The following is a 26344-nucleotide window of genomic DNA, read 5'->3' on the forward strand; positions in this document are numbered from 1 at the left end:
GTTTGCTATATAATGTCATGCAAGCTACAACTGCAAAAATCTATCACTTGGTGCAATTCCTCACAAAATTGTCGTGTTAACTTCAAAACGAAGTAAACAAACTTTGCCGGCATTCTCTCGAACGCGTCTATACTTACAAACACCGTTCGTCGTACCACAGCCGAGCGAATACACAATAACGTATCATCGTGGAATCGTGGTTAAATAGAATCTGTATGTAACATTTTTTCTCACCTAACAGCCCAAAACATACTTTAAAAAAACAAATAGTTTACATCCCATCCCGCGCTCCTCCTGCAAAGGGCGTGCAAGGCCGTCCAACTTAGTATCAACTGCGCCATTTTCGATGACGTAAATCGAGCCCTCGGCTCGGTTGCTGCCCACGCAAACTACAACCATCCCGTGGCCGAATGTGTCGGGATATGGTTTGTTGTTTCGTCTCCCCGTCCACTATTTGATCCCTCTTTCGCCATTCACCAAATTTCCGCGCTTCTTTGTGTGCGTTTCTGTTGTGAATGCGTGTGTGTAATGGCTGACGGGCGGTTTCAAACGAATGTCACCCGTAAAAGCTCCATTCTATAGCAGCTGCTGTTCGCTCGTCCCGGATCGTCCTGTTCGGTGTGAGCGTTTACACGTTTGACTGGGTTGTTCCCTCCTATCCTACCTCACCACTATTAGCACTGCAGGCATACATACGGGCGTAGTATTACGTGCAACGAAGGAAATCCTTTGCGCAGCTCATTCAAGTTCACGGCTGCAGCCGTAACGGATACTACCCCCGCTTGAGCAGTGGCAGGCGGCATGTATTCGTAAAAGGATTCAACTCTTCCTCTTCTTCACGACAGTTTACCAAAGCAGCCCCAGAATATCCGAAGCAACACAGCTCACGTACGACAATGACGCGAGTGCATGTGCATGTGTGTCGTCTAGGATGCACTGCCGGTGGCCACAAACTACAGCACCTCCAAAACAGTCTAGTGCATTGTGTTGTAGTGTGTAGATGTTCATCCCTGTAGGCAAAGCGATCTGGTTACCGTTTTACCAACAATGCTATTGGTTGAGTCTTACGAGTAGTGTTTTTATAATTATTATACTTTTTAACCACGATATTGATAAAGATAAAAAACTGTATCACAATTGAACAAACAAACTTAATTTTGTGTTTCATTGTGTGTACTGCAAAACAATGTGTAATTTTCCTTTCATGTATACGGACAGTGATTAATACTCAAAACTTTCCCAGCTCATATGCTCGTGGAGAAAAAGTATTCTGCAATTTTCTATGCTTTTACATCATCCAACATCAACGACTGTGTTACGGTAAAGTACAAAAAGCGTGCTATTCTGATAGTTCGTACCTATTTAACGACCTAAGACGGCAGGGAAATACAAAACAGTGTAATATAGCTACGATAAGGAATCAACCTCGGAAATGGTCTACCGCTGTGACAAAAGCGCATGTGCGGTTGCTCTTGAAACTGACATCAATTGCAACACACACACACACACACAGACTCACAAACGCCAGAGATAAAACACACAGAGCAGCAAAGGCTAGGACAGCACGGACGCCCTTCTTACCGGGCCTTCTCTCGTAAGCCAAAGCGAAACGAAGCGATGGCATTTCCATTCGACTCTGTTTTATCACTCACACCGCCCTAGCTGCAGCTGACCCGAACCCCAAATGTGACGCAGTTGTAATTCGAAGTCAACCGCAACCGGCGCTGGTGTGGTTTGAAAGTGGCCGGCAACGCAGTGCGCGGTGCTTTTTTTCTTGTCGTACATCGTTGTGAAGTAAACCCCGGAAGGAAGAGAACATCACGCCAGCAGGACGACCGAAATGGGTTTATCGAGATGATAAGACGCACTGTTATCTAACCGTTTAGACTGATGGGTTCGGCGGTTTTGTGGCAAATCGAGCGTGATGTATGCTGGATTCTGCTGTGCGTTTATGTCGAAGTTTATCTACCATTACGCCCGTACCTCGCGTGTGAAAAGAGTATCAGGGTATTTAATAACTTGCTAATTAGAATATCGTTGAGTAGTACAGTTAACACATATTTTTAAGTCAACATAATCTTATACCTTTTTCAAGATAGTCAATGGAGACGCCAGGTCTTTCAAGTGGATTAAGAAATATCTTATTTGCGGTGGAGCTGATTTTTAAGAGTTTTGTGTAACGTGTAAGTCGAATTAAATTCGTATCAAGTAAACATTTCCCCGGGACCTCCTGCTCCAACGAAACAACTCCCGTCCCTTCCCTACCTACAAGCGAACAAGGGATGTGTGTGTGTGTTTTGTGTATCGTGTTCATTTCATTCATCGTTTCATCGTGCCAACCCTCCAAAGGCTAATGAGCATCTGTTCCGCTGGTCCCCAGAAATAATAATAACGAAAAAAAAGAAACAAATAATAACGCTGGACTCTGGCATAGCGTTTCATGAATCGAATGAATTTCTCGATGAGCAATCCTCACCATTTTCCCGATGACGAAATCCGGTGTGCTACAAAGCCAAGTGCTCGCGCGCTCTTCTCTCGAAGTCCGATAGCCGTTCGAATCAGATTCATTCACAAAAACGTCGCCACCTACAACCCCGCACGCACCGTTCCAACGCATGCGAACGCTTTTGGCATCGTGTTTGGTTCGGGGTTTCGGATGAACACCAAGCCCTAGAGCTCGAGAGCACGATGTATATGGCGATGGCGTTGAGGGTTTTCCGTTCGCGTCCCGTTCGGTCAGAAGGGTTTTCGCATCCGATCGCGACGGCCACCAATTCAACTACAGGAAGCCTGTTTGGCCTGACGGGTGGCGTTTTCTTTTATTTCTCTTCTTTCAAATCACCCATCATTGCACCAACACCAGCGTACAGTGCAGTGGTGGTCTGCGGATCCTTGTGTTGGTAATATAGGCAGTGTGTGCAAGTGATTATAGTAGAATCCGTCGGGCTATTTAATTTACCCTCCAAACGGTAAGAGTTTTTTTTCACCGAGTGCCACAACTTGAAGCAATTTTTCAGTGTCTTTAGTGTTGTGCAGATGGGGTGAAAAGAGTTTTTTGATGTCAAAACCAGCAAAACTGTGAAGTGAACAATGGGCTGTGGGACGCATTCGTTCCCGCCTGTCGCAAGTGTGCGTGAAAGAATGTGCGCCATCATAACCGTATCCCAGGTCGCTTTCAGTGTGTAAGTGGCGTATTTTGTACTTTATTTTCTTCGCAACTTGGGTAACTTGCAGCAGAAATAGGCAAACTTTACCGAACAAATTGGTGAACAGCTACAGCATGTCAGAATGTGAAAGCGATTTCAGTTTAAATCAGTTTAAATGGGAGGATTCACCTTGCACTGCAATAAAGTTCGTTTTCGTTACCATACTAGCGCTGTCTCTTTCGTGCTGCCCATTAGTGTCTGGAGCTATTTTCTGCCTCGACCTACTTCCAGGAAACCAATTCCATCAAACAAACATCAGCACGGGCGGTATAATGTGGCCAGGATAATCTCTCATGTTTGTGTGTATGTGTGTGTCTGTGTGTGTGTATGTTTTTGAGTGTGAATTTGTGCAACGAGTCTGTTTCTTTGCTCCACTCGGGTTGAAGATAAATAAGCTCAATACACTGTGGAAGTGACAATCATAAAACAAAGATGGCTATCGGGTTAACGGAAAAGGATTTACTGAGCTAATGGATTGTCATGGAAACGTTTTCACCCGGGCAGATGAAACGCTAGTGCATATTACAATCTTATTTCCACAGTTCGTCACTATCAGTATAACAGTTTCGCTCACGCTTAATATCCTCCAACTTCCTCTCTAGAAATGGTTCTCTCAAACTAGACAAGGGCATGTCCTGACTCTGACGCGAATCCTATACGCCACACCAGCAAATAATGCTTTTCAGTTCCACGTTTTGAGACGATATGTGTGTGTGTGTGTGTGTGTGTGTGTGTGTGTCTATATATGTGGTCGTGCACCCGTGAGACTTGTGAGTATGACGTTTGTGTGTTGGGAAAGCGAGCGAGCCACAGTTTTCCCTCAATACAATACGAACAGGAATGCCTTTTGATACTTTTGTATTACTTTGTTACGCTTTCTGTTAAAAAACACAAACAAAGACTTTGTTCAATGGCACACTTTAGCCTTTGGATGAACAGTTTCCCCATTTATTTAGATTATATTCTGATGAGGTGGAAATAATGATGATTGATGCTTCCAACATCAAGCCACAAGCAAGTAGGAGCAGTTGTGAGTTTGCGCCCGCAGTTACATTAGTGTTTACGAACTTCGTTGTGTGCGTGTCGCGGGCTTTCAGTGCATGTATGATACTGTACAGCTATCGAAAAAAACGCGTGCAAATGTGTACGTTTTCACCAGGCGAAGGTTTGGTAATAAAGGCACAGCAGCTGCCACAGCGTGGCAGGTAGGCTGGCTGATAGGGAAGCAGTTCAATATTTGCTTTTTATTTCGTACGGCTTTTATGTATGTGGTAATATCCGTCACCAATGGTTGGCGTTTCATTTGTGGAAACCAACATTATACTTTCAACGAAGACATATATTCGCTGTTCCCTGAACTGAAACTGAGTTGTAGCTGTTTTATTACCTTTTAACGTTTAAACAATTATAAAAAAAACGAAGATATAATAGCAAACCAAAGCATGCACGTTTGTTAATGTTGCATCTTGAATGCTCTACTTTCTGCAAAATAGTTTTTCTCATCTAAAATGATAAGAAATAAACTCGCGTCCCTCCGTGAGTCGCGACCCTGCCTGAAACACGCTGACGAGCCCCGTAGCGTTTTTTTCTTTATCTTGCCGCAATTTGTAAATTATAATTATTATTATTATTATTTTGCAATATCGCAGCCGGTTAACGACGTCCGAATGCGGACGATTCCGTTGATGCGCGCATGGAATGGGGGAGAAAAACTTTTTTCCCGTCGTTTCCCGCTTGCAGTAAGCTTCGGTATGATTTAGTTTGTTTGCGGGAAAGAGACCAGCCGTGTAAAGACTACCCTTTGTACTCTGTGTGGCGACTGCTTGCGAGCAACGACGACGTCGACGACGGTTTCACCGTAGCAAAATGATACTGAACCACTGCAGCAACTTTGGAAACACACATGCACACACACTGAGTCCTACAATCGAGATGGGAAAAAAGAAGCTATAAGATTTCGGCTTCCCGACCGACACGTGGGAACTACGTGATTTTCCGCCCTCGCCTGTGCGCCCAACCCCTTCTGTACCCTTTGGTGGGAGGCATGTATGAATCCCGACCGATAAGAGTAGCGGTACTACGGCGGCTGCTTGTAGGACCCAGCAAAAGGTATAGGAAAAGCGATTGCTCAGGAAATCTAACCCCGAACACAAGTACGGTGAGACACTCTTCCCCGCTTAATCTACTCCCCTTGCAAACTGGCGGCATTTTGAAGCGTAATGAAAATGTCGCAAAATTGATTTGCCTCTGTACGAACAGTTTCCCAGTTTCCAGCCAAACCCGAGCAAATATTGAATGTTCGTGATCGAGAAACGGAAACCGCGAAGCGAAAATTTCAGGAACGTCAACATACACTCAAACACACTCACACACACACACACACACACACAAGCAGAATCTGGCCGTGGAGGGTTCGGTACAAGCGAGAGAGCAGCGGTGCGTGAAGACTAGTATAAAATGTCCTGGGACGTGAGGGAATATACTGCCCGGGGGCAGCTCTCAAATATGAAGCCTCAGTTCAACAACTTACTGTGACCAGGAAGCTAGTAGGGCTTTTAGCCATGCCATTTTGCAATTTTTATGTCTTATTCCGTTAAACGGGTTTTCCATTTCTTTCCAGGCTGGCATCGTACAAAAAGTGTAGTTTTTTATCGCGAGAAATGTGTGAGTGTAGGCGAGCAGTGTAAATATGTTTGGTACGTAAATAATCCTTCTCTTCGGAGGGCTTTGTGAATAATGAGCAGCGTGCATAAATGGTTCAAGATCTGTTTCGGAATGATACCGGAAAGGAAGCCTCTGTAAAACAGTCGATTTGATTAGCAACGAAACACTGAACAGCGAATGAACAGTGAACATCCTAATAGTTGCAGTGATGTTGAAGTGATTTTTCAGAGTGTGCAATATCATATGATTTCGTTAACGTATCTTGTGTCTAAAGTAAAAGAGTAGCAACTACAGTTTTGATACACTGCTATGTGTAGCCTATTGCCTGTGATGATTTAAAGCTCACGACACGGATAATTAAGCAAACGATATCAGCATCGGCAAACAGCGCACTACCAATCGAATCAAACGTGATCGAAGTGATCGTGGGATTTAAGGGATTAAGAGCAGTTGATCGGCAAGCATAAGAGCGCCCTGCGTTTAGCCAGTGCTGTGTGTTGGAGAAAAAGTACCCAGATTTAAATCAATTGCTACAGGTTATCGTATCTTCGTATTTGCACACCGGAAACCCAGTAAACGGACGAATGACGAATGATTGCGCCAGTCGACAGTCACGGGGCACCAGCTAGTGCCACAAAAGGTGTCTGCTGTAGGCATCGGAAGGTGTGCCCAACCGAGCGACTCTACAACCGAGCAGCCATCGCTCACAGGACAACCCAGGAGCAGACCCAAGCAACCAATCTGCAGCAGGCGCTAGAACAGAGACGGCAGAGTTGAATTGCGAAACAGACGTGTACAGACGTAAAGACGATCAGGCGCAGAGCAACGGAAAGCTGATGGGAACCCTAACAACCTCCTCAACGGCATCCAGCTTTTCGTTAGTTAAGTCAAAAATCGGAGGTGCCAGCTATGAGGGTAAGTGATTTTGAACAGCTCAGCAAACCACCAAGTTTCACAAATATGTGAAAATAGTATATGAAATAGAATGTATTACCATCATCAGCTGTCTGTTTTTGCCATATTGTGTACGTCAAAACAGCGTGATATTGTACGGCAAATAGTTTGGCTAATAAGTGTAGCACTTCTTTTTGTGTACTTCGATACCTCAACCGAAATCATTTACCCCCGGTTACGTGGTACAAATTTTTAGGTCTACTACTAAACATGTATAAGGGTTGATGTCATAGGTCGAGACACCAACAATAGGATGAACACTTCACGATACGTTTAAATAATTTGATCGGTCTAATACTAACATGTTCCTTTGTTTCCTTTCCTGTCCTTTGATTTTCGAACCAAGTGGAATCAGGTCATTAATAATTATCATTTCTCTACTTCATACTTTAAATTTATATATTTATACATGAATACGAACTAGGAAAAAGTCACAGCGACATAAAACTATCGTTACCTTTTTACACATTATTTCATAAATTATTTGCAAATTATTTCGTAAATTATTTTTGTACAACATAGCGTATTAATCTAGAAACTACGATTACTGAAATTTCTGAAATCTGGCTGAAAATTGTTTTTGCTTTTCAATATTATCTTCTTCTTTGGTGGACAACAACCATTGTTGGTCATAAAGCCTGCGTGTATCATTAGTGGGGGCTTGGGTTTCAGTGACTTATTAATTACCATAGCAGGATAGTCAGTCCTGCGTATGGGGGCACGGTGCATTCGGGACTTGGACCTATGACCGGAATGTTGTTAAGTCGTACGAGTTGACGACTGTACCACGAGACCGGTTCATATTATTACATCGCTTAATTATTTTGTCTTGCTCTCATTTCTAGGGTATTAAAGTTATCCCAGAGAAACGTCTATTTTAATCTTTTTTTTGTAGAAACAAAAACGCAAAATATCCCATAAAGTTGAGGTCTGTGCTTAGTAGACGCCATTGCAGCAGTCCGATTGAACTAAAGAACTGAATAAATACATAAATATGTTTTTCATATTCATACCTTTCATAGATTTAAGGAACCGACAGTTCCGATCATGTTATGGATGTAGCCACAGTATTATGAATTCAATGAATTATATCAAGTCATTAACTCAGTGGGTGTTAAACGTGACAAACTAGCAATACAGATAGACACTTTAAAAACAAAAGACGTTGAAATTGTCAATATCGATCATCCACATCACTCTTTTGTAAACTATTTCACTCCTACCACCGACTATACATTTTCCAGCGCTCACTGGTAGGGACCACTTGGGCTTCACCGTTTTAAACGATGGTCATAATTAAAAAATCTCACAAGATCTCAGCTGTAGTCTATCTACTCAGAAATGGCCAACTTTGCTTAACTGTACAATAAAAAATATCAGACACGAACGCAATAGTTTGCCATCAGTTGCTGCCAAATGGCCGTCTGGATAATGTCTGTACGCGTGTGGTATAATAAAAAGGGCCGATTCTGCAGCAATTACGCTCTTCCTCAAATACTACCACATAATATAGTTGAAGCGTTGCTTCCAATGCGGCATTGCATATTTAGTACCAACTAGTGTGCTTGGGACTGACCGAATGATTAAACTGCTTCGCAGACCATCTTTCCCATTCGGCCAATATAATCAAATCGCAATAAAACCGTTCCTACCATTCCATGAACCACCGCTCAATTGCAGTGGTTTAATATGGCAGGGTAAAAATTTCAATCCCAGAACTGCCGTTCTGCAATTTCGGCTAGACAGCTGAGGAGCGGCGGTCCGATGAGCAAACCAATGGTTAACGTTCGACCGATTGGTGTCATTTATTAGCCGATCGTTTGATGGCTCACTCATTCCGGAAATCTTTCCAGAGCACTTATCGGATTGACGCCGAACCACCCTCCGATGGATGACGCAACCACAAACACCGGATCTAACGCACGTGAAAATAGTCCAACCCGTACGGAAATTACGGCGACCCGAAACATACCAAAGGATATACTGCCGAAGAACCGTTGTCGCGCTATTCCGTACGTCGCGCTGTGCGTTCGCTTGGGACGAAGATTCCGGACATCATCGTCTAGCCATCGGGCGCACAGATGGTCATTGCCGCTGAGCCGTAGCACTTTGGTAGGCGCGTAAATCAGGCGCCAGCCAAACCGCCTCGAATTTTCACAGCGTTCTTTGCCGTCCTTTTGCTTGCGGTGGGCTTTTGGTTGGCTCTGGAAAGACCTCAGCGCCGTAGTCGGCACGGTTGGCTCCAGCTAGGCCAGAAGCCACTTCAACCCATTCTGCCACTTCGAAAGGGTCAATTTGTTTTATTATTTTCTCGCCCCCGCCTCTGCTTCCAGCCCGTCGTTCAAGACAATTGGTGGGGTGGAATGAGATTTTTGTTTCAGATTTCTCGCTTTCCCAAGAGTTAGCCAAGATTCGAAGCCTTCTTGCCTCGCTTGTAGTGATTGCCCAGTAACGCTAGCCAACAATCCTTTGAATGTCGTTTCTACAGAAAAATGGTCTATGATTATCAGCGCGCATGAGGCTGGAATGGTGGGTGGTTGGATGTATTTGTTTAAAAGCATTTAGTGTCGTGGGTGCACCACATAAATATTCCTCCACCCTTTATGTCTCGCTGACGCTCGTTGTGGGTTGAACAAGGATGTCATCGCAAACATCCTACCATTGACGACGAAAGCTTTCATTGCATTTTGCAACGATCTCACCAACAGCACCGCTGTTACCAAGGGCCGGCAGAACCTTCTATCCCTTTCTACAACAAAACTCTTCATTGCACTAGCGGCAAACCAGCAAGCAATGTTTTAAAGATGCCAAAATACACAGTGGTTGGAATGTGGCCAGCAATTTACCAAACAGGCGCAACGAAACGGTGCAACTGAAACAGCTCCGACTCGGTAACGAGTTTTGTCGTGGATCGTGGAGGAGTAACATAATGATTGTCTTTCGTGTGGGAGTCTTATCCTTTTACATGGATCGACGAATGACATCGTACGGAGGCGTCAATGACCGCCATACACATCGGACCACCATACGTTTCTATTAGCGGCCTGGTTGACCTTTGTAGCATTTATGGTCGAGAAAAATCTCTCCTTCACCCTATTGATTTCATCCGTACTGTCGCTTCGTTTTCCTGTAATAGTACATTTTTCATCCTTTGCGATGACCCGAGTGCATAGGAATAATCGTTTGGTGATCAATAATAACGAATGCTCTTTTCAGTGTTTTTCAAACACTGTCATTCATTTGTAACAAATTTTCTTACTGGAAAGATACCAAGAACCAACGCAAAAAACACGTCATCTATACCAGTACTCTCCAACCTCTTGTGGATCACCACTTAGCATTGTTTGCATATTTTCCGCGGCTGACATATATTGAGGATATATATTTTGTAGACTTTTTCAATGTTTCTTGATCAAATATGTTTAAATTTTATGCTAGATATGCCTGTTGATAATTTAATCTTGAGTATCGGAAAACAAATTGTAACAAGCTTTTCTAAAAATGAAATTCTTTCACGAGCTACGTGTTTTATCGCCAGCAAATGGTGAAATAGTTTCCCAAGTCCTAAAAAGTGGCAAACAATTTATACATGCTACAGTTGCTTTTCATACGAATTCATATATATGATTTATCAGAGTATGTGATTCACTTGTAAAGTGTTTGACATGAGAAAGTTTGCTATTAGTTGCCTTCTTTGTGAATTAATCAACGAATTTTAGTTTTTATTCTATTTGGAGTAACGTCCCCACGCGGACAGGCCAGCCTGTACAGGCTTTCGAAACTTTGTCAGTACCACGCAGCCACGTGAGGACGGTCCATTATAGGATTTAGCCCACCACGGGCATATTGTTAAGTTGTGCGTGTTGATGACGGTAGCGCTCCTTATTTTAGTTTTTAGGAGTTTGGTTATTAATGCTTTGAATTACATCTAAACATAGTTTTAGCAATACGGATTCCTAAACCGAACCAGATGAGAGATCATTAATATTTTTATTAAAACTTTTAAAGGATAATTCTATAAAACAAACACTTTTGCTGATCACAAAAAAAAAATCATTTACAAATATAGAGGCACATAAGTTTTACTTATGTGCATATTGATGGATGATACACAGTTTTTCTCGAACGTTTTTGACAGTTCGACATGGCTTATAGTGAGAGATCGTAATGAAGTATCAATATATGAAACATTGAAGTCCTTTTTCGATTTAGGCCCAGGTTTATGAAAATGTTGCGGGAACATTTGTTGCCAAATCGTATGGACGAATTGTCAAACTCATGTTATGGGAACATTTTTGTTGCAAGTGAAACAAATCGATGTTTCATGAATGTTTCATGTTTATTTGTTGCAGGAACATTTCCGCACTTGTTTGTACACTAAAACGGATAAAAAGTAATTTAAACTTAATTTTGAAATGTTTTTGTGAGCAAATTTGTGCACAGTTTTTGAAATAAATAGGAAAATCCATAAATGTTGCTATTGAACAAATGTTACCGCAACATGTTCATAAACCCAGGCCTTAATGTACACAAGTGTGTATGAATTTCTAGAAATTCGTAAACTTACTAATGGTATTAAATGGTTCAATGTTGATGGTTTTGGTTTTTCCTTTTTTAAACCACCTATTACTATTACGGTGGAAATCGAATGCTCTTTTACAATTGTATTCCAACAACATTAGAGCAACAGTCCCGAAACTGTCGCACAACCTCGGAATGGCTCATTGACACTGAATGCTCCGACCGCCAGACCGGATACACTAACGCCTGATTTAATATTCATTCTTCCCAAGCCAATCACTATTCATAATCGGTCCAACTTAATGTAAGCCGTTGGGTTGGTCAGGACCTTAACAGATGCTGCCGATCGTTACCCAGATGGAATTAATTTGCCACCACCAAGACGAGACAAAAATACAATTAACGACTTGGGAACGGAGTTTTTTGTGCCGTGTAAACGTAATGGTATGGAGTCGCTGCAGCAAAAACAGTAGCTCAGTGGAAACTGACAGGAAGCTTATTTTTATAGCTATTAATGCTTATTTAAGCGGTAATCGAGTTCATGTTCCTTTGCTTTTTGGATTAGTGAATAATCTTGCATTGCAAATAGCAAAGGTTCGTAAAACGTGTTAAACTTCAAGACACAAACGTATATTAGAGTTTACAACATCAGTATGCATAAAGCCCAGTAGTATACATGTTTAAACTGATTGAATTATTCATCGACCTAATCAGACTGTAGAGTATTCGGAAGTAGCTCAGAATTAAAATTTAAACAATTCCCAACGCTTGTGGTAAACCAACAAGTTTAAACAAGCACTACGTACCGAACACTCAGGTCAGTCAAATTGCAAAGTCTCAAGGACGAATGTGTAACATCCTTACGGAAAACAAACGAAAACCAAGCACTGCATCACATGCAGCGTAGAGCACCTAATTAAACTGCAGCAAAAACATTGTTTTCCATCCGTAAAATTACAAATCGCCACCAAACCGACGGTTGGCCTTCTACACAAATTTCCGCACCGTTTTGCGGCCTAGATAGTTCTCGTTGCGGCAAATGTTGTTCCCTCACCCAGCCCAACGTTGAGTGTTGTAACGATAAGTAAAGCAATCATACACACTCACTCACTTCCGAGCCATTGACCAAAAAAAGAAAAGAAAAAATGAAGCGAGAAAGCAAATGGTACACATCGTACGAAAGATATATCGACCAAATGCACCAGATTGGTGCTAAATTTGACCATCGTTAGAGTAAGTAAACGTGAAGCCGCCGCCGGAGTTCGGTTGTTCTCGCCCAACGTCCTCGCCTGGGCAGGGATAATGATCGCAAGATTAGTGGCGAGGTCAGGGTAGTAGCAGGAGTCGTGGCCCAAGTCATGTTCCTTTCCGTGTGCCCGCATTCGCTTTCGCCTCGATTCGCTGGTCTTATTAGCATCACCTCTTGAGAAGGAAACCCAGGCGAACATGGGGATGGCATGCAACGAAAGCGTTTGCGTGCATAAACCTACACCGTTTTTCTAATGCAGTCGATTTTCTTGGACAGGAGCTATTCTCCTTCGCTCTACGTCTATTTTTCTCGTCTCCCAACATAACTAGACGAGCGAGGGAATGGTTTGAGGTTATTTTCAGGCGCAGCACTAACTGGATAGAGGGACATACGAAAAAACAGCGCTTATGGTTGCAAGTCACAGAAACCCTCGGGAAGCTAAGGTTCCTGTACAGGAGAATGAGCGTTTCTTTCGTACTCGTTTGTACCTTGACCCATACGTAATGGGTTCAAGTACGACCGGGAACAAACATTAATCAAAATAGGGGAAAGCGACGGCAAGAGAAAAAGAGTAAGAGGCACTAGTACGGCAGTACTGTAATATAAATATTTCATCTTGCGCTGAATAAATGGATACGATGTAACGCTCAGTATGAACGGCACTATGTTAAAAAAGACAAGATACTTGTTTCACATTTTCGTTTTTTGATAAAAACACAAATCCTTAAAAACTATGTGGCAGGAGACTCATACTTATTGATAAGATTATTAAGCCTAACGAGGCTTCAAAGAGCATAATACTGCTCACCGTAGTGAACAGTGTGCAAACCAAGAAAATATCGTCAATCAAATCTAAACAGAACTTAGGTAAAGCTGACATCTCCTTAATTTCCCATTTCATTAACAGAAACGGATACAGTATTTGCATCCCACTTTTTCCTTGTTATCATACATACCTAGTGATCTGAGGTTCGGGAGTAATTCGAAGGCGCTAGAAATGGGATTCTGCTGAAAATAAATCCATCAAGGAATGAAAAAAAACCCCTCTCGCTTTACGGCGATAGAAATACATTACGTGCGACTTATTTAGTCGTCGTTTCCTCCTCATGTCGTGCTATCTGTCAACGACAGATCGCAGCACATGGAAGGAACGAAATCTCCATTTGTGAAAATATGTTTTCATTTCGTTCCCGCAAGCCCGCCCGCTAGCTTCGATGTCGAGGCAGAATTGCTTACAAGGTGACACGTCCCAGTCGCTATTTCCGTGAATGAATTCTATTTTGTGTATGATGAGATGATAAAAAGCGGCGCGAAGCGGTATATGAGAATCGTGAGAAGTGATCAAATTATTCTAAATTAAATTTCTACTGATTATTTATGTTATTCGGTGATGACGACAACCGCCGAGCCAGCCAATAGCTAATGTAATGGATTGTTACAGCGTTTTGTCCATCAAGTGAATAAAAGAAATATGTTTGCAAATAGTTAATAAAAGAAATATGAGTTTCCTAACCTGGATAGCTTTTTTTTTAGCATCTTGAAGAATATTTGAAAGCTATGTTCGTATGGTCAGTTAGCATTATGGTTGCCAACTTCATGTACAATCAATGATATTTCTTTTGATTTTTTTGCTAACAATTGTAAACAAGTTTTCCATTTGTAAACTATTCTCTGGCTTATTTGTGTTGTATTTACTAACAGAGGAAACGACTGAAACCCGCTCGATGACGGAACGAAGCGGCCGAACGGACACCAGTGGTCGTTCGGCGGCCCTCGAGCGAGCCTACGTCCACGACGTGTACGAAAACTGCGAGGAACCGAATGGACAGATTCGTCCAAAGGTAGCACAATTCCTGGGAGGTTTAGAGCCTGGTTCGCTCGTGTGCGATGTCGGCTGTGGCAACGGACGCTACCTTTCCGGCTTCAATCCACTCATCTACACGATCGGTGTCGATCGGTGCTACCGCCTGACGCAGGTTGCCCATGGGAAGGGTGGTGAAGTGAGTGCACTAAATGCAACAGATTCTTTTAGGTACTAAACTAATGCAAACCTTCTTTTAGGTAGCGATATGTGATAACCTCGAACTACCATTTCGTGACGAATCGTTCGATGCGGTTCTATCACTGGCAGTGGTTCATCATTTCGCCACCACGGAACGGCGCGTCGGAGCTATACGCGAGCTGGCACGCATCTTACGTATTGGGGGTCGCGTCATCATAACCGTGTGGGCACTGGAGCAACGACACCGGCGCTTTGAGTCACAGGACGTACTCGTACCTTGGCAACCACCTCGCTGTAAAACTGGCGGCATTTCGGACGACGAAGATGACGACGACTTCTTGCCGCCGTACCACGCGTATACGGAGGACTCGACTAACTCGAGTCGTTCGGCCGGCGATGGGGACAGCTCAAGCTTGTCCTCATCTTCGCCTGGTGAAACATGCTACAGCTTTGTGCGCCGTGCAATACAGGTATCATACTCAGAAAGGGATGCTCGTTGAAGGTTCACCTTTTTTGCCGAGCGTTCGCTAATTTTATCCCGCATGCTCTCTCTCTATCTCTCTTTCGCGCTCGATTTCACAGAAACTCGCAGGCAGTAAACGCAGTCCTTGGTTCCTGGAGTCGTGGAGCTCGCGGGAAACTAAGCATGACAGCAGCCTCGACTACGAGGACGCGAAGGATCTGCCCATCGAGCTCAGGCGCTTGGAAGACTTCGACGACCTGCCGGAACCGCCGCTGTCTGCTGGCCTCAAGAGCCGGAGTTTAGGTAGTATACTAAATCCACCACCAAAAACCATAGTTAGATCACGTTCAAGTGTACCAAGTTTAGGTGCTCAAATACCTGAATCGAAAGCGACCCCCGCCGCGGAACCGACGCCAGTGTCCCGCCGACCAAAGCTTGTGAAACAGAAACAGTCACTATGCGACGACGTGGACTATAAGTTTACCGAGTCCTCCGCACAAGCCTATCGGGAGCACGGGCTGCGCAATGAGTCGCGAGTCCAGCTACTGCGCAAGCAGAGCTCGCTTAACGAAGAGCTGATGGCCGAAAGCCGGCTGCGCGAAAAGGAGCGCATCCGGAAGCGCATACAGAAGCAAATCTCGCTGAACGAGAGCTTCCTGTGCCGATCGCTCTTTACCAAGCGGCTGCAGGTAATCAAGGAGGGCTTTGCGACCAAGCTTAAAACGTCGACCGGCAGCCTCGAGCGGGTCACTAAGAACGGCTTCGTTAAGATCATACAGAACATCAAGGCGGCAACGCCGGCCGCATACCACGGTGGACCGACCGGCGGCGGCGGCGGCGGCAGCGGTACCGGTGGTGGTCATCCGCATCACCATCATCATCACCATCATTACCATCCCCATCATCACCACCCCAACCATCATCACCCGCACCATCTGCATCACAATCCGCATGGGCCACCGAGCGGTCGGCCGCCGTACGGTTACGATTCGGGCGACTGCACTGCCTGCCCGAGCTGCCTGGCCGGGATGTATCCGGAGCACGGTGGGACGGGTCGGTTCGGGGACTCCGGTAGACACCACCGATTGTCCCGCAATAACTCTGCCAGCGGCAGCGGCACCAGCAGCAACAGCAGCAACGGCAATGGCATTGGCAGTAACGGCAACGGCGCCATCGCTCACGATAAGCTCCTCGCCTCGATGGGCAGCAGCCAGGACGAAGCGTCCAAACCGAGGCGACATTCGAGGGAAAGTGGTTCCGGTAAGTTGCCTCTGTTCGCGCTTCGCAATGCAGCCACCTCGGCAATTATTACCACTTTCATCCTTTTCTACCCCTTTTTCCATCTCTTTGTCTCTAACATCCTGACCCTTCCATCCGTGACGTGTAACAATCGATCTAGTTCAAACGCTCTCTTCTAGTTCAAGTTTTGAAACAACCCCTTTGATTTCTCTTCATGTCTACGCCCATTACACACGATAAGGAAGTAGGAAAATGAACTGTTTCCTTCTCGGTGATGGAACGAGAGACGATTTGAGGCATAACGACAATCACATTCCCCACTCTCTTTCGCTCACTCTCTCTCTCTCTCACTCTTTCCACGTGTTCATCACACTTTACTATTATCACTGTTACCTATACCTTCTTGCAACATGTCACACTGTTTGCATATACTAATTACCTGCAACCACTTCACGGGGCTGTGTATCAGCAATTACGTCTGTTCCACCATTTCCTTACCCGTTTTTGTGATCCTCGATCCTGCATTAATGAGCTGTGTTTAAAATATGACGTTTATTGTGTTTCTACTGTTGTGAATGCAGACTGTGCTTGAGGCCATCCCTGTTCGATGGCTTCGATCCAATTTGTACAAGTATTGTCTGCGAATGGTCTCTATCTCTAGTACTATGTCATGTTGTTCACATGCCTCACTCATCTATCCCTTCACAGCACACATCGATCACGTTACGATCACGCTAGGAAACATCACACGTACACACCAAACACATACCCACACAAAAGATATCTCATTCACTGTTGTTCTGTATCACGCACACGTTTCTTTCCCTCGCAAGTAGGAGAAGCTCCGAAGCAAGTCAACATCCTTCCAATATTTGACATCCGTCAACATCCGTCCTATTTTATTAGTAACCTGTCGTCACTGTTTCTTGTTCTCTCACTTTTCCCTTTTCTCTTCTCTATACCTTTTCTCTTTCTATCTCTCTCTCTCTCTTTCTTTCTATTGTTCTCTTTCTATCTCTCTTTCTATCAACCTCTTGATCAACCATGACATTCCATCCTTCTACTATTGGTAATGCTCATCTATTTCTTTTCTACAGACAGTTTTCGTTCTACTTTCATTAAACGACAACGTTTTGCGGGTACCTACAAAACCGTACAGTTTCTAGCTCGTAGTAGTAATCGTTAAACGTATTAGTCTGGTTCTCAAAATAACCGGTAGCATTAGTTCGATCTAGTGCCGATGTGGTTTCCAGTGGCGTAATTAGTAAAGTAAAGCGTCAATGTCTGCATGAGCCCGAACGGAAAGCATAGCGAATTAGCGAAAGCTAGTAGATGAGCATGTACAATCCTACAAACCTAGATGAACCTAGATTGACGAGTAGTTTTTGTTCAGTGTGTATTAGTTGCAATGTTTAGATATGGCTTCGCGTTATCGTGACCGGTTTGGATAGATAGATAATAGCATATAGCTGATTTTAGCTTTGCTCCTTTGCAAACATTATCATCAAATGTGTGAAAAAACCTTTCACGTTACATTACATTGCAAACAATTCATTAGCTGCTCATTGTCACCGACAATGGCGTTAAAATCGATCACATATCTTTCGGTCGCATCATTATCATTCGACAATATTGTCATCCTATTATATTATAACACGCCGTGCCTTAGAATCAGCCATCCAAACTGTGTGCTCCTATCCGTTCGTTGTATAATTTACATACTCGTAAAATTTACATGTCTATCGATATTGCACCTCATCCCCTCGGACAGCACCAGACTAAGCTCCAGTGTCATGCTTCTGACTATTTATGCTCTATGCATTAGCCTACCTGAATTGGCATTCTACCTTTTAGTTCTAATTTTGTTTTACAATTATTATTGAGAACCACTCTTCCGCTTGCCTCTATTAGATTTGTGGCACGTAGTGTAAGACTTGTTGACATAGAGCGTACTAACATCTATACCTGTTCTTTTCTGTTCTATTTCCCGTCTTCTCGTGCTCATGGTACAGATTCATCCAAGGATAGTAGTCTGCAGAGTGATACCAGCATTGAATCAGAGGATAGTTTTGCATCTGTGATTTACATTCCTAAACCAGACCAACAACAACAACAACAGCAGCAGCAGCAGCAGCAGCAGCAAGTGCAATCGAACGGCAGCTGCAGTATGGCAAGCGGAAGTAATGGTAGTAGTAATAGTACGTGTAGTGGCGGAAATGGTGCTAACGGTGTAACGAACAGTGTGGCCGATTTCTTCAGCCCCGGAGCAGCGATGAGCTGTATGCCTTCCTCATCAGTGCCAACATCGCCTTTGGTGATGCCTTGCCCAACACCGGCCCACTCCCCGGCGCCTCCCCGAACCAAATCCGGTTGTGTAGGGTTTGCTTCCGATTCGGCAGACGAGCAAATTCCGTTCAGCTCTGCCTCTACTGCTTCTAACAGCAACCAATTCACGTTCGAAGATACGGTTATACTACCCTGGCAACTTGAACAGCAAGAAACGGCCACTAAGGAACCTCCTGGAAGGAGCAGCACTGGAGCCACCGAACCTTCCGTGTCCGAAGCAGCTATACGCAGTACATCAGCTGGAACGAATGCTGCCGACAATGCAATCGCTTCGACGACCACTAAAGCGATACCGAGTAGTTGCGCTAGCAAAACTGAGCCACCCAAGACAGCTAGTAGAAGAAACTCCAGCACTGAGGGCAAACCACATGTTTCACCTCAGAAGGCAAACTCACAAAAGATCACACGCCAGCAGATCAAGGACTTGCCCCCGATACCCAAATTTCGCCGCAGCGGCAACTATCCAATCCTGCGCCGACAGACCTCGGCAGCCGCCGGCAGTAGTACGGCGGCTCCCGTACCTGTGCCAAAACTTCTCTCGCTTGAGCTGTTTAACCCGGAGACGGACGATCTGGACAGCGACTCGAGCGAACCATCATCGCCCGACTCTATTGATAGTGTGATCAGTGCACTCCGTCCTTCGCTGTCTCCGCTTCCTGCAGGCAATGCAACCGGAACTGTGCAACAACAACCACAACCCAGTGGGTCAGGCGTTACCGATGCGGGCATGTTGATTCCCGCTGTAGGAGTACCTACTATTCCGCCACTAGTTGAAGCAGCTGCGGTTGTCGCACACAAGCTGGAAGACGTTGTGGATATGGCGATACCGGAACGCGTCGGAACCGATGGCAAACCGATGCGATTCAATGGACTGCGCAATACGACGACCGGCTCATCCGTACTGTCGCACGCTACCGACGTAGATGACCATGACTCGCGTCAACATTTGGTGGATTTTGCCGAAAAACTAAGCGCGCAACTGCTGAAGGAGCTGGAAAACGAAAAAAAGCGGAACGAAAGTTTCGATGAAGATGACGACGTATTTGCGGTTGATTGCAGAATACGCCCAGGTGGCGCAATCGAATCGCCTCCGATCGTCGACCCCTATCTTAAGAAGCTCAACGGTGATCTGCGAGATCTAAATCAGCTACGGGCGGAACTTCGCGAGCGGAGATTAATGTTAGCAAACCTGTCCAACATGGGATCGGGCGGCGGATTGGGAGGACAGTTCGGTGGGAGCAACGATTCGCTCGGCCCAAGCTACGGTTCATCTATGGCCCCGATCATCCACGAGGAGACGGATGACGATGAAGAATTTAATGAACTTGAAGAGCGCCGCATGCACGGGTTGGAAAATGTATCGGCAGGCAGTCAACCTTTGGCAGGCCCGAGCGTGCTAAAGGTAGTGTCAAGTTTAAAATGTAAGAATCTCGGTGGCAAGACGGTCGACGACTTTGTCATCATACCGGAACTGGACGAGGATGATCCGGAACTGTCCAACGATACGACTTTGCTAATACAGGAAGAAGACAGCTCCGAGGAGCATCTTCACGCGTCCCTTGAATCAGAGCGTCCCCCCGGAACAGGGTCGGGAGCGAATGTGGCAACTAGTGGGACAAGCAGTACAACAGACAACTGTAGACGACGTAGCAAGGTGTCTAGTTTTAACAGTGCAAAACAGTTGACGACACAGAGCCAGGCTGGCGGAAGCTTCCAACACGGCAGCAGTAGTAACAACAATAGTGGCAGTGGCAAAGATGCGACCGATCCATGTGGTCGCTGGAACTGTGCTTCAGTTTCTGTCATACCGTCACTACTCACAACATTAACAACGACGACGACAACGACGACGACGACGGCAACGATGCAGGCAACGACGAGCTCACTGGGCTCCGGGCTGACCACAGCGGGAAGCTCATCCGCAGCACATGTGCCGCCAGCTCCAGCGACCTGTTCGGGTATACCGATCTGTGGCGGCGAACGTAAACCATTATCAGCAACGAAAAAATCCTCCATACCCTCCTTTGAATCTCACGCCAGTGTTGACTCGTGGGCCCATTCGACCAGTACCGCGTCGCTCGACAGTCCGTCGATTGGAGGTTCTGCGACGCATCATCGATATTATCACGTGTTCCGGGAAGGAGAACTGGACGCGTTGATCAACCATCACGTTACCAGTCTACACATCGTTTCCTCTTACTACGAACGAGCGTCCTGGTGTGTCGTTGCGGAGAAAGTTCACGTATGGACAATTTAGGAATCCGAGCTAGGAACCGTCAAATGCGACGATGCGCGATGGAAATATTCTCGCTTGTATGATCGACTCGGTGTTAGGTCTAAAACTGCTACAATTCGTTGTGCACTGCTTATACGGCAACGCAAATAATACGTTCTTTTAATTCCACTACCGCAATATACGATGTATAGTTTCTTCGACGAGCAGTAAGAGATTTTATATTTACTCTCAATTAATTTGTTTTCCATACATCAAGAATTGCCTTTCTCAATTTTCATTTCAAACTGCTACAAAGCATTACAATTCTCACATTTTGCGACACTAAGTTAGCAAACTACGAAAAGGCAACGAAAACAATTCCAACATCTAAGCTAATCTGACAAAAAACAGGAAGGAACTAGTAAACGAAACACATAAGCTAGAAAACGGTCTACACTTTCCTCGCGCTAAATATCAATGGAAAAAAGTGAGAGATGATCCCCGGCCGGGCGCTTCATCAATGCGAACCGTGCGTCGCAAGCTATTGTCGCGATGAAAGGTACTGTATTACTTAAAAATAATCTCTGTGATTGATCTATATTGACTTGAAAACATTAGTATTAGTATTATCAAAACAAAAAATGGATAAATCATAATAAAACTACACGTATCGTATACTATGAAGATATGTTGAAAATCAAGTGCAGTGGAGAGTAGATATTCAATTAACCCCTATTTTTCTCAGACGCTCCCTCTTATTTGAGTAACAGACAAACATGTTGCTAAACAAAGCATGAACACGATAGCCGTAGCTAATTCTAATCGTGTATGTTAAAGCGTTCAAGTTACAACGTAACTGTTTCACTCTTTTCGATAAAAAAAAACAGGCAAAAAAGTAATTCCAGCAATGTTAAATACAATGCAAACCTTCGACAGTATCAAACTGTGTAGTTGTTTCGATCGCAAAGTTTAGTTTTCTCCAAGCCGTTCTGTATATATCAGACCTCAACCATATTGCTAGAAAATTGATTATTTTCGTCCAGAAGAAGGTGTAAAAAGCGTACCTTAGGATAAGTTATTGTTGTTAATTGCCATGGGAATGAAAAATATCCAACCTGTGCAGTTTCAATAAGTTCCCAGTTTTCAATAAGTGCGTTGCAATTGCTAACCTTTTTCTCCAATTTTCTTATTTTCTCTTATTGACTGTCGCTAACAACCACGCTTTTACAACGACGCTCTACTCCTAAAAAAACTTTTGTTTTTTTTTTAACATTCATTGCGAAACATTTCAGTTCTATGCTGATATTGACACTTACTCGCTAAAGAGATCCTAAGCCACACAACTCTTTAAAGTAACTCTTTGTACATAGCAGCAAGATAGCATTGAATCAGTGTAAGGCGAAAGCATGGCAATTTTTATAGTTTTTCATTTTTTATTTAAACTTAACTATTTAAAACTATAGCACATGCACCGTATAAAGCAATTTTATTTTCAATCGTCATTTTATGAGCTCTTTTCATCACTACATATTAAGCCAAATGTTTAATTTCCTCTCACAAAGCTACCTGCTAGCAAGAACCAGTGAAGGCCTACCATTTTCTCTTTTAGGCATAAAATGATCGTAGGAATAGAGATAGTTCAACACCGTTCCCGCTACACTGTCAGATAAAAAAACACAACCATACGAACGATCACCATTGAAAGTGTAGATATTTTGGAGCTACAGATACAGGGTGAATGAAGAGCATTTCCATAAATGTTATCATCTCATTGATTTGGTTGATGTTGAACTAGTAAGACATCAACTTACGTTAAGCCCATTATTTAAGCAAGAACTAATATACACATGCACATACCTAAGATGGGAGGTGTTCATGTCAATGCATTTATGTTACAAATCGATCAGTACAACGCGCTCAAAAATACGGAACCCCCGTTCAGTTCAGCTAATCTTTTGGGCGTTATCTATACTCATAAATTGCGCAACGAAACAATAAAAACTCAAAAAAGTATGAATAACAATCATATCAAAAAACCGCCACACACTAGAAACAGACAGCATAAATTTCAAATACATTAAAATAGCATCAATAACAAACACTCGCAAAGCCAAAGAAGAAAACAGATCGAAATCGGAAGCTTAACAAATATCGTCTCAAGCAACATAGATGGAAAGAAACGCACAGAGATAAGAATAGCTGGCCGGGTGCACGGATGCTAGTAAACACAATGATACTAACTACTACTACAGTCTATCCACGATACTAACTCATCGTACTAGTACGCTAGAGTCAGTTTCGAGGGTAGGAAGTACAGCACACACTACATCAAACCTGCGACAGAGTTCGTTTCATCTGGTGGATAATCAATACTATTGCAAGTATTACAGTTACAATCAGAATATAATAATATGTTACGTCTTGCTACGTTATTTTTTAAAAACCTTGTAGGATTTTAAACATGGCCACGATAATGTTTTGTTCAATCGATGGCCTGTTTCAAACAAAGAGGCCATCGATCACAGAATTCATGCAGGCATTTATTTACTGTAATAATACACAAACGAACTAAAATTTCAAGGTTATTTATAGGAAGCGATAAAAAATACAAAAGCAGCAAAAGGCGAATGAATGTTATGTACAGGTTGAACTGGCTCGAACTTCGAACAATAACTATTGCCATTTTACAATTACTATTTCAACGTGATCAACTGTAACTTTATAGATGATGAAGCAAAAAAGGATTCTATTGATGTTTTTATGTTTTGTATATTTTATTTGCATGCATATCAATTCGAACATACCCGTAAAGTTTTATAATTATTTTTTGAAAGTTTTCTATGCATGTGTGTACAATAATACATTTTCTACGACTCTTCTTATTTCATTATGCCAACACGATATGCATTTTCATGTTCCTAGCTTAGAGACAAAGTTCGTTTTATTGATCTGCAAAGTTGAGTTGTATATTTGTATCGGTAATAGCAAAAAAACATTCGAACGTACCGCGTTTCCAATTAGTAAATGTAAAAAAGTATAGATCATAAATTTCGAAACCCTGTAAATTTTAGCTAAATGAAACGAATGAAAGAGAACGATGAAGGCGTATCAGAAACGAAAAGCATCTAAACAGAGACCACAGCAGCAGTAGCATGGAACAGAAATATTTGAATTAAAGAACATGTTTTTTTCCTCATACAAGACAAAATTATAAACCTATGTACGAATCACTTTATGCAAAACAGGGAAAGCAAACTTTCCATTGACGGCGTTGTATGAATTGGCGAGGTTAAATTGAAAGACATGCATTCTTTCTATTACTATTATAATCTAAAGTTTAACAACAATCATTAGAACGAAAAAAATAAATACAGGTAACAAAAAAAAAACAAAACCTAACACAACTCAACCACAGCAACAAAACAAATAAGCCGCTCAGCTCAGCATTCTATTAAAAAAAACAAGAATAGAAAAAAACATGAAAACGAAAATTAAAAAAAAAAACACTTGTGTTCTTTTGCAATACCACACATGCTGTTCTAACACGCTAATACAATAAAGTCTTTAGACACGTAGATCGTTACCGATATTCTCCGTATTTGACAAAAAGCAACAACAACATCAAAAACTCCTACGTTTCTTTTCTTGTCGGCTATTTTTAATTTTTTTTTTTTTCGCACACTGTTTGTGCGAAACACGCCCTGGATCGAGCAAACCTTGGCTCGCGCATAATTAGTCTAAGAAAACAGTGAAACTATAACCCCAACTAGGATTCGAAACTAACGAATAAAACAACGTCTATCTTTCCTGTCCGTACAAGCGGCGGGATTATCGACGGAAGCATTGTAGCGAAAACCCTACGGCTATGAGTAATGTTAAAAAATTTAAAACTACTGATTGAAAACTAGCTAAAGTAAAGTGTAACGAAGGCGGAACAAACAACACGAGAACATTGTAGAACAGGAACTATTGCGTGATTGCGGAAAAGAATATAAACGAAAAAGGGGGAAAAATAAACATTACTACGAAAAATGTCGCCTGTATATTCCAACCATAACAACGCTTGGCCCAAATGACTCATTTTATTATGTGTTGTGATGACTTAGAAATGTACACAAGTGTTTTCTTCCGGGATTGATTATCACCTAAAACAGTCTAATGACATATACATCTTTGTTGTATCGATTCAACCATTAAAGATGACCCATTTTCCTCAGCAATACCATTTATGAAGAACAATTGAGATAAATAATTCCGTTTCACCTTGGCCTTGTTGACAACGGCCAGACCCAGGCTCTTGATTTCCACGTAGCGAGAGGTTAAAAAGAGTCGATGCAAAAATAGCCTTGCACCTGTACTACTAGTCAAATTGCTTAATCTGCGAACCGAATCCAGCCGTGTGTAATTTAGTTTACTTATTGATCATTGTGTACCTTCCATCACCAATCCTTCATATTGCAGACAAACAACTGTTCTGAAGGTTAACTAAACCTGAATGTAACCGGTCAGCTAAAGAAAACGGGGAAAGCCTCTTGCAGGACACGGAAAATGGTTAGCAGATAATGAAACCAAAAAAAACAAGAAGACAAAAACTTCAATCTATAAGCAATCAATCGATTGATGCAAACATTAGTACCTTTTTAACGTCACGATCAGACCCATCACGTTCGACCTATTCTACCGGCCGGCACTTATGAAAAAGTAATTGCCCGAAACAAACGGAGTGGTACTCACCTCTTTACTGAACGGCATTGTGACAAATTGCTAATAGATGTCACATACATAGCAAAAAATGAGCCCATTCCGTCGCTCAAACGTTGCAAGGCACTCTCACTGCAAAGAACAATGTTACATGCAATTTGCTGTCCTTGAAACTTTCCTTGGAGTGATCCGAAATTAAGAAGTAAAAAAGTCTGACTAAAAGACAGAACTTCAAAGTAGGAAGTAATTGCGACCAATTTCATTACAGCTGCCCACCCGACCTTTTAGGAAGCATTTTTTACAGACAGACATCCAATGCTGACAACAGCAGCAGACAGTGCGAGAGTAGCATATGTAATGGAAAGGCCTGTCCCGCACATTGCCAGACGATATTGACTACCCTCCGTGCTACATAAGCGCCATGCTGCTGCATGTTTACTCACACATACAACGGAACGGGTGAAAGCACTCCAAAAGCGTACCCTTGGGAGATTGCCACCATTGTTCGTAAAGGACCTCATTACACAGGTGCGGTAGTAATGGCACCTACACCTAAACCGTTGGCACCTGTTCTTGTTCTCCATTACAACACGTGAAAACGTGCGCTCATTTGTGTACGGTCTTGGTTCATCGTGTTTGGGAGACAGTGAAGGACATGAGGGGTAAGCTAATCACCTATCGGGTACGGGGTTCGATAAAAATCAATCAGCAGGCAGTATAACGGGGTACGGGGTTTTCAGAGTCGCGACCGGTGCCACCGGCATTTCAGACCGCAGGCATCGAC

At 43.2% G+C, this 26344-nt stretch overlaps 1 protein-coding gene across 4 annotated transcripts; it reads left to right on the forward strand.

Annotated features, from left to right (window-relative positions):
• The first annotated feature begins 2102 nt into the window (after positions 1-2102).
• On the forward strand, positions 2103-24605 carry LOC120949343 (uncharacterized). Of its 4 annotated transcripts, XM_040366592.2 has the most exons (8): positions 2103-2969; positions 5827-6785; positions 14296-14594; positions 14656-15066; positions 15179-15362; positions 15426-16319; positions 17396-17437; positions 18311-24605. In XM_040366592.2, the coding sequence occupies exons 2-8, from the start codon at positions 6707-6709 to the stop codon at positions 20899-20901; spliced, it is 4500 nt and encodes a 1499-aa protein (XP_040222526.2). In that variant the 5' UTR covers positions 2103-2969; positions 5827-6706; the 3' UTR covers positions 20902-24605. The 4 variants fall into 4 exon arrangements, with proteins under 4 accessions (XP_040222526.2, XP_040222521.2, XP_040222522.2 ...); XM_040366587.2 differs by having other exon boundaries at positions 15179-16319; XM_040366588.2 differs by having other exon boundaries at positions 2103-2900; positions 15179-16319.
• Positions 24606-26344: the final 1739 nt, after the last annotated feature.

The sequence above is a fragment of the Anopheles coluzzii genome, chromosome 2 (assembly GCF_943734685.1).
Source record: "Anopheles coluzzii chromosome 2, AcolN3, whole genome shotgun sequence".
Classification (NCBI taxonomy): Eukaryota; Metazoa; Arthropoda; class Insecta; order Diptera; family Culicidae; genus Anopheles; species Anopheles coluzzii.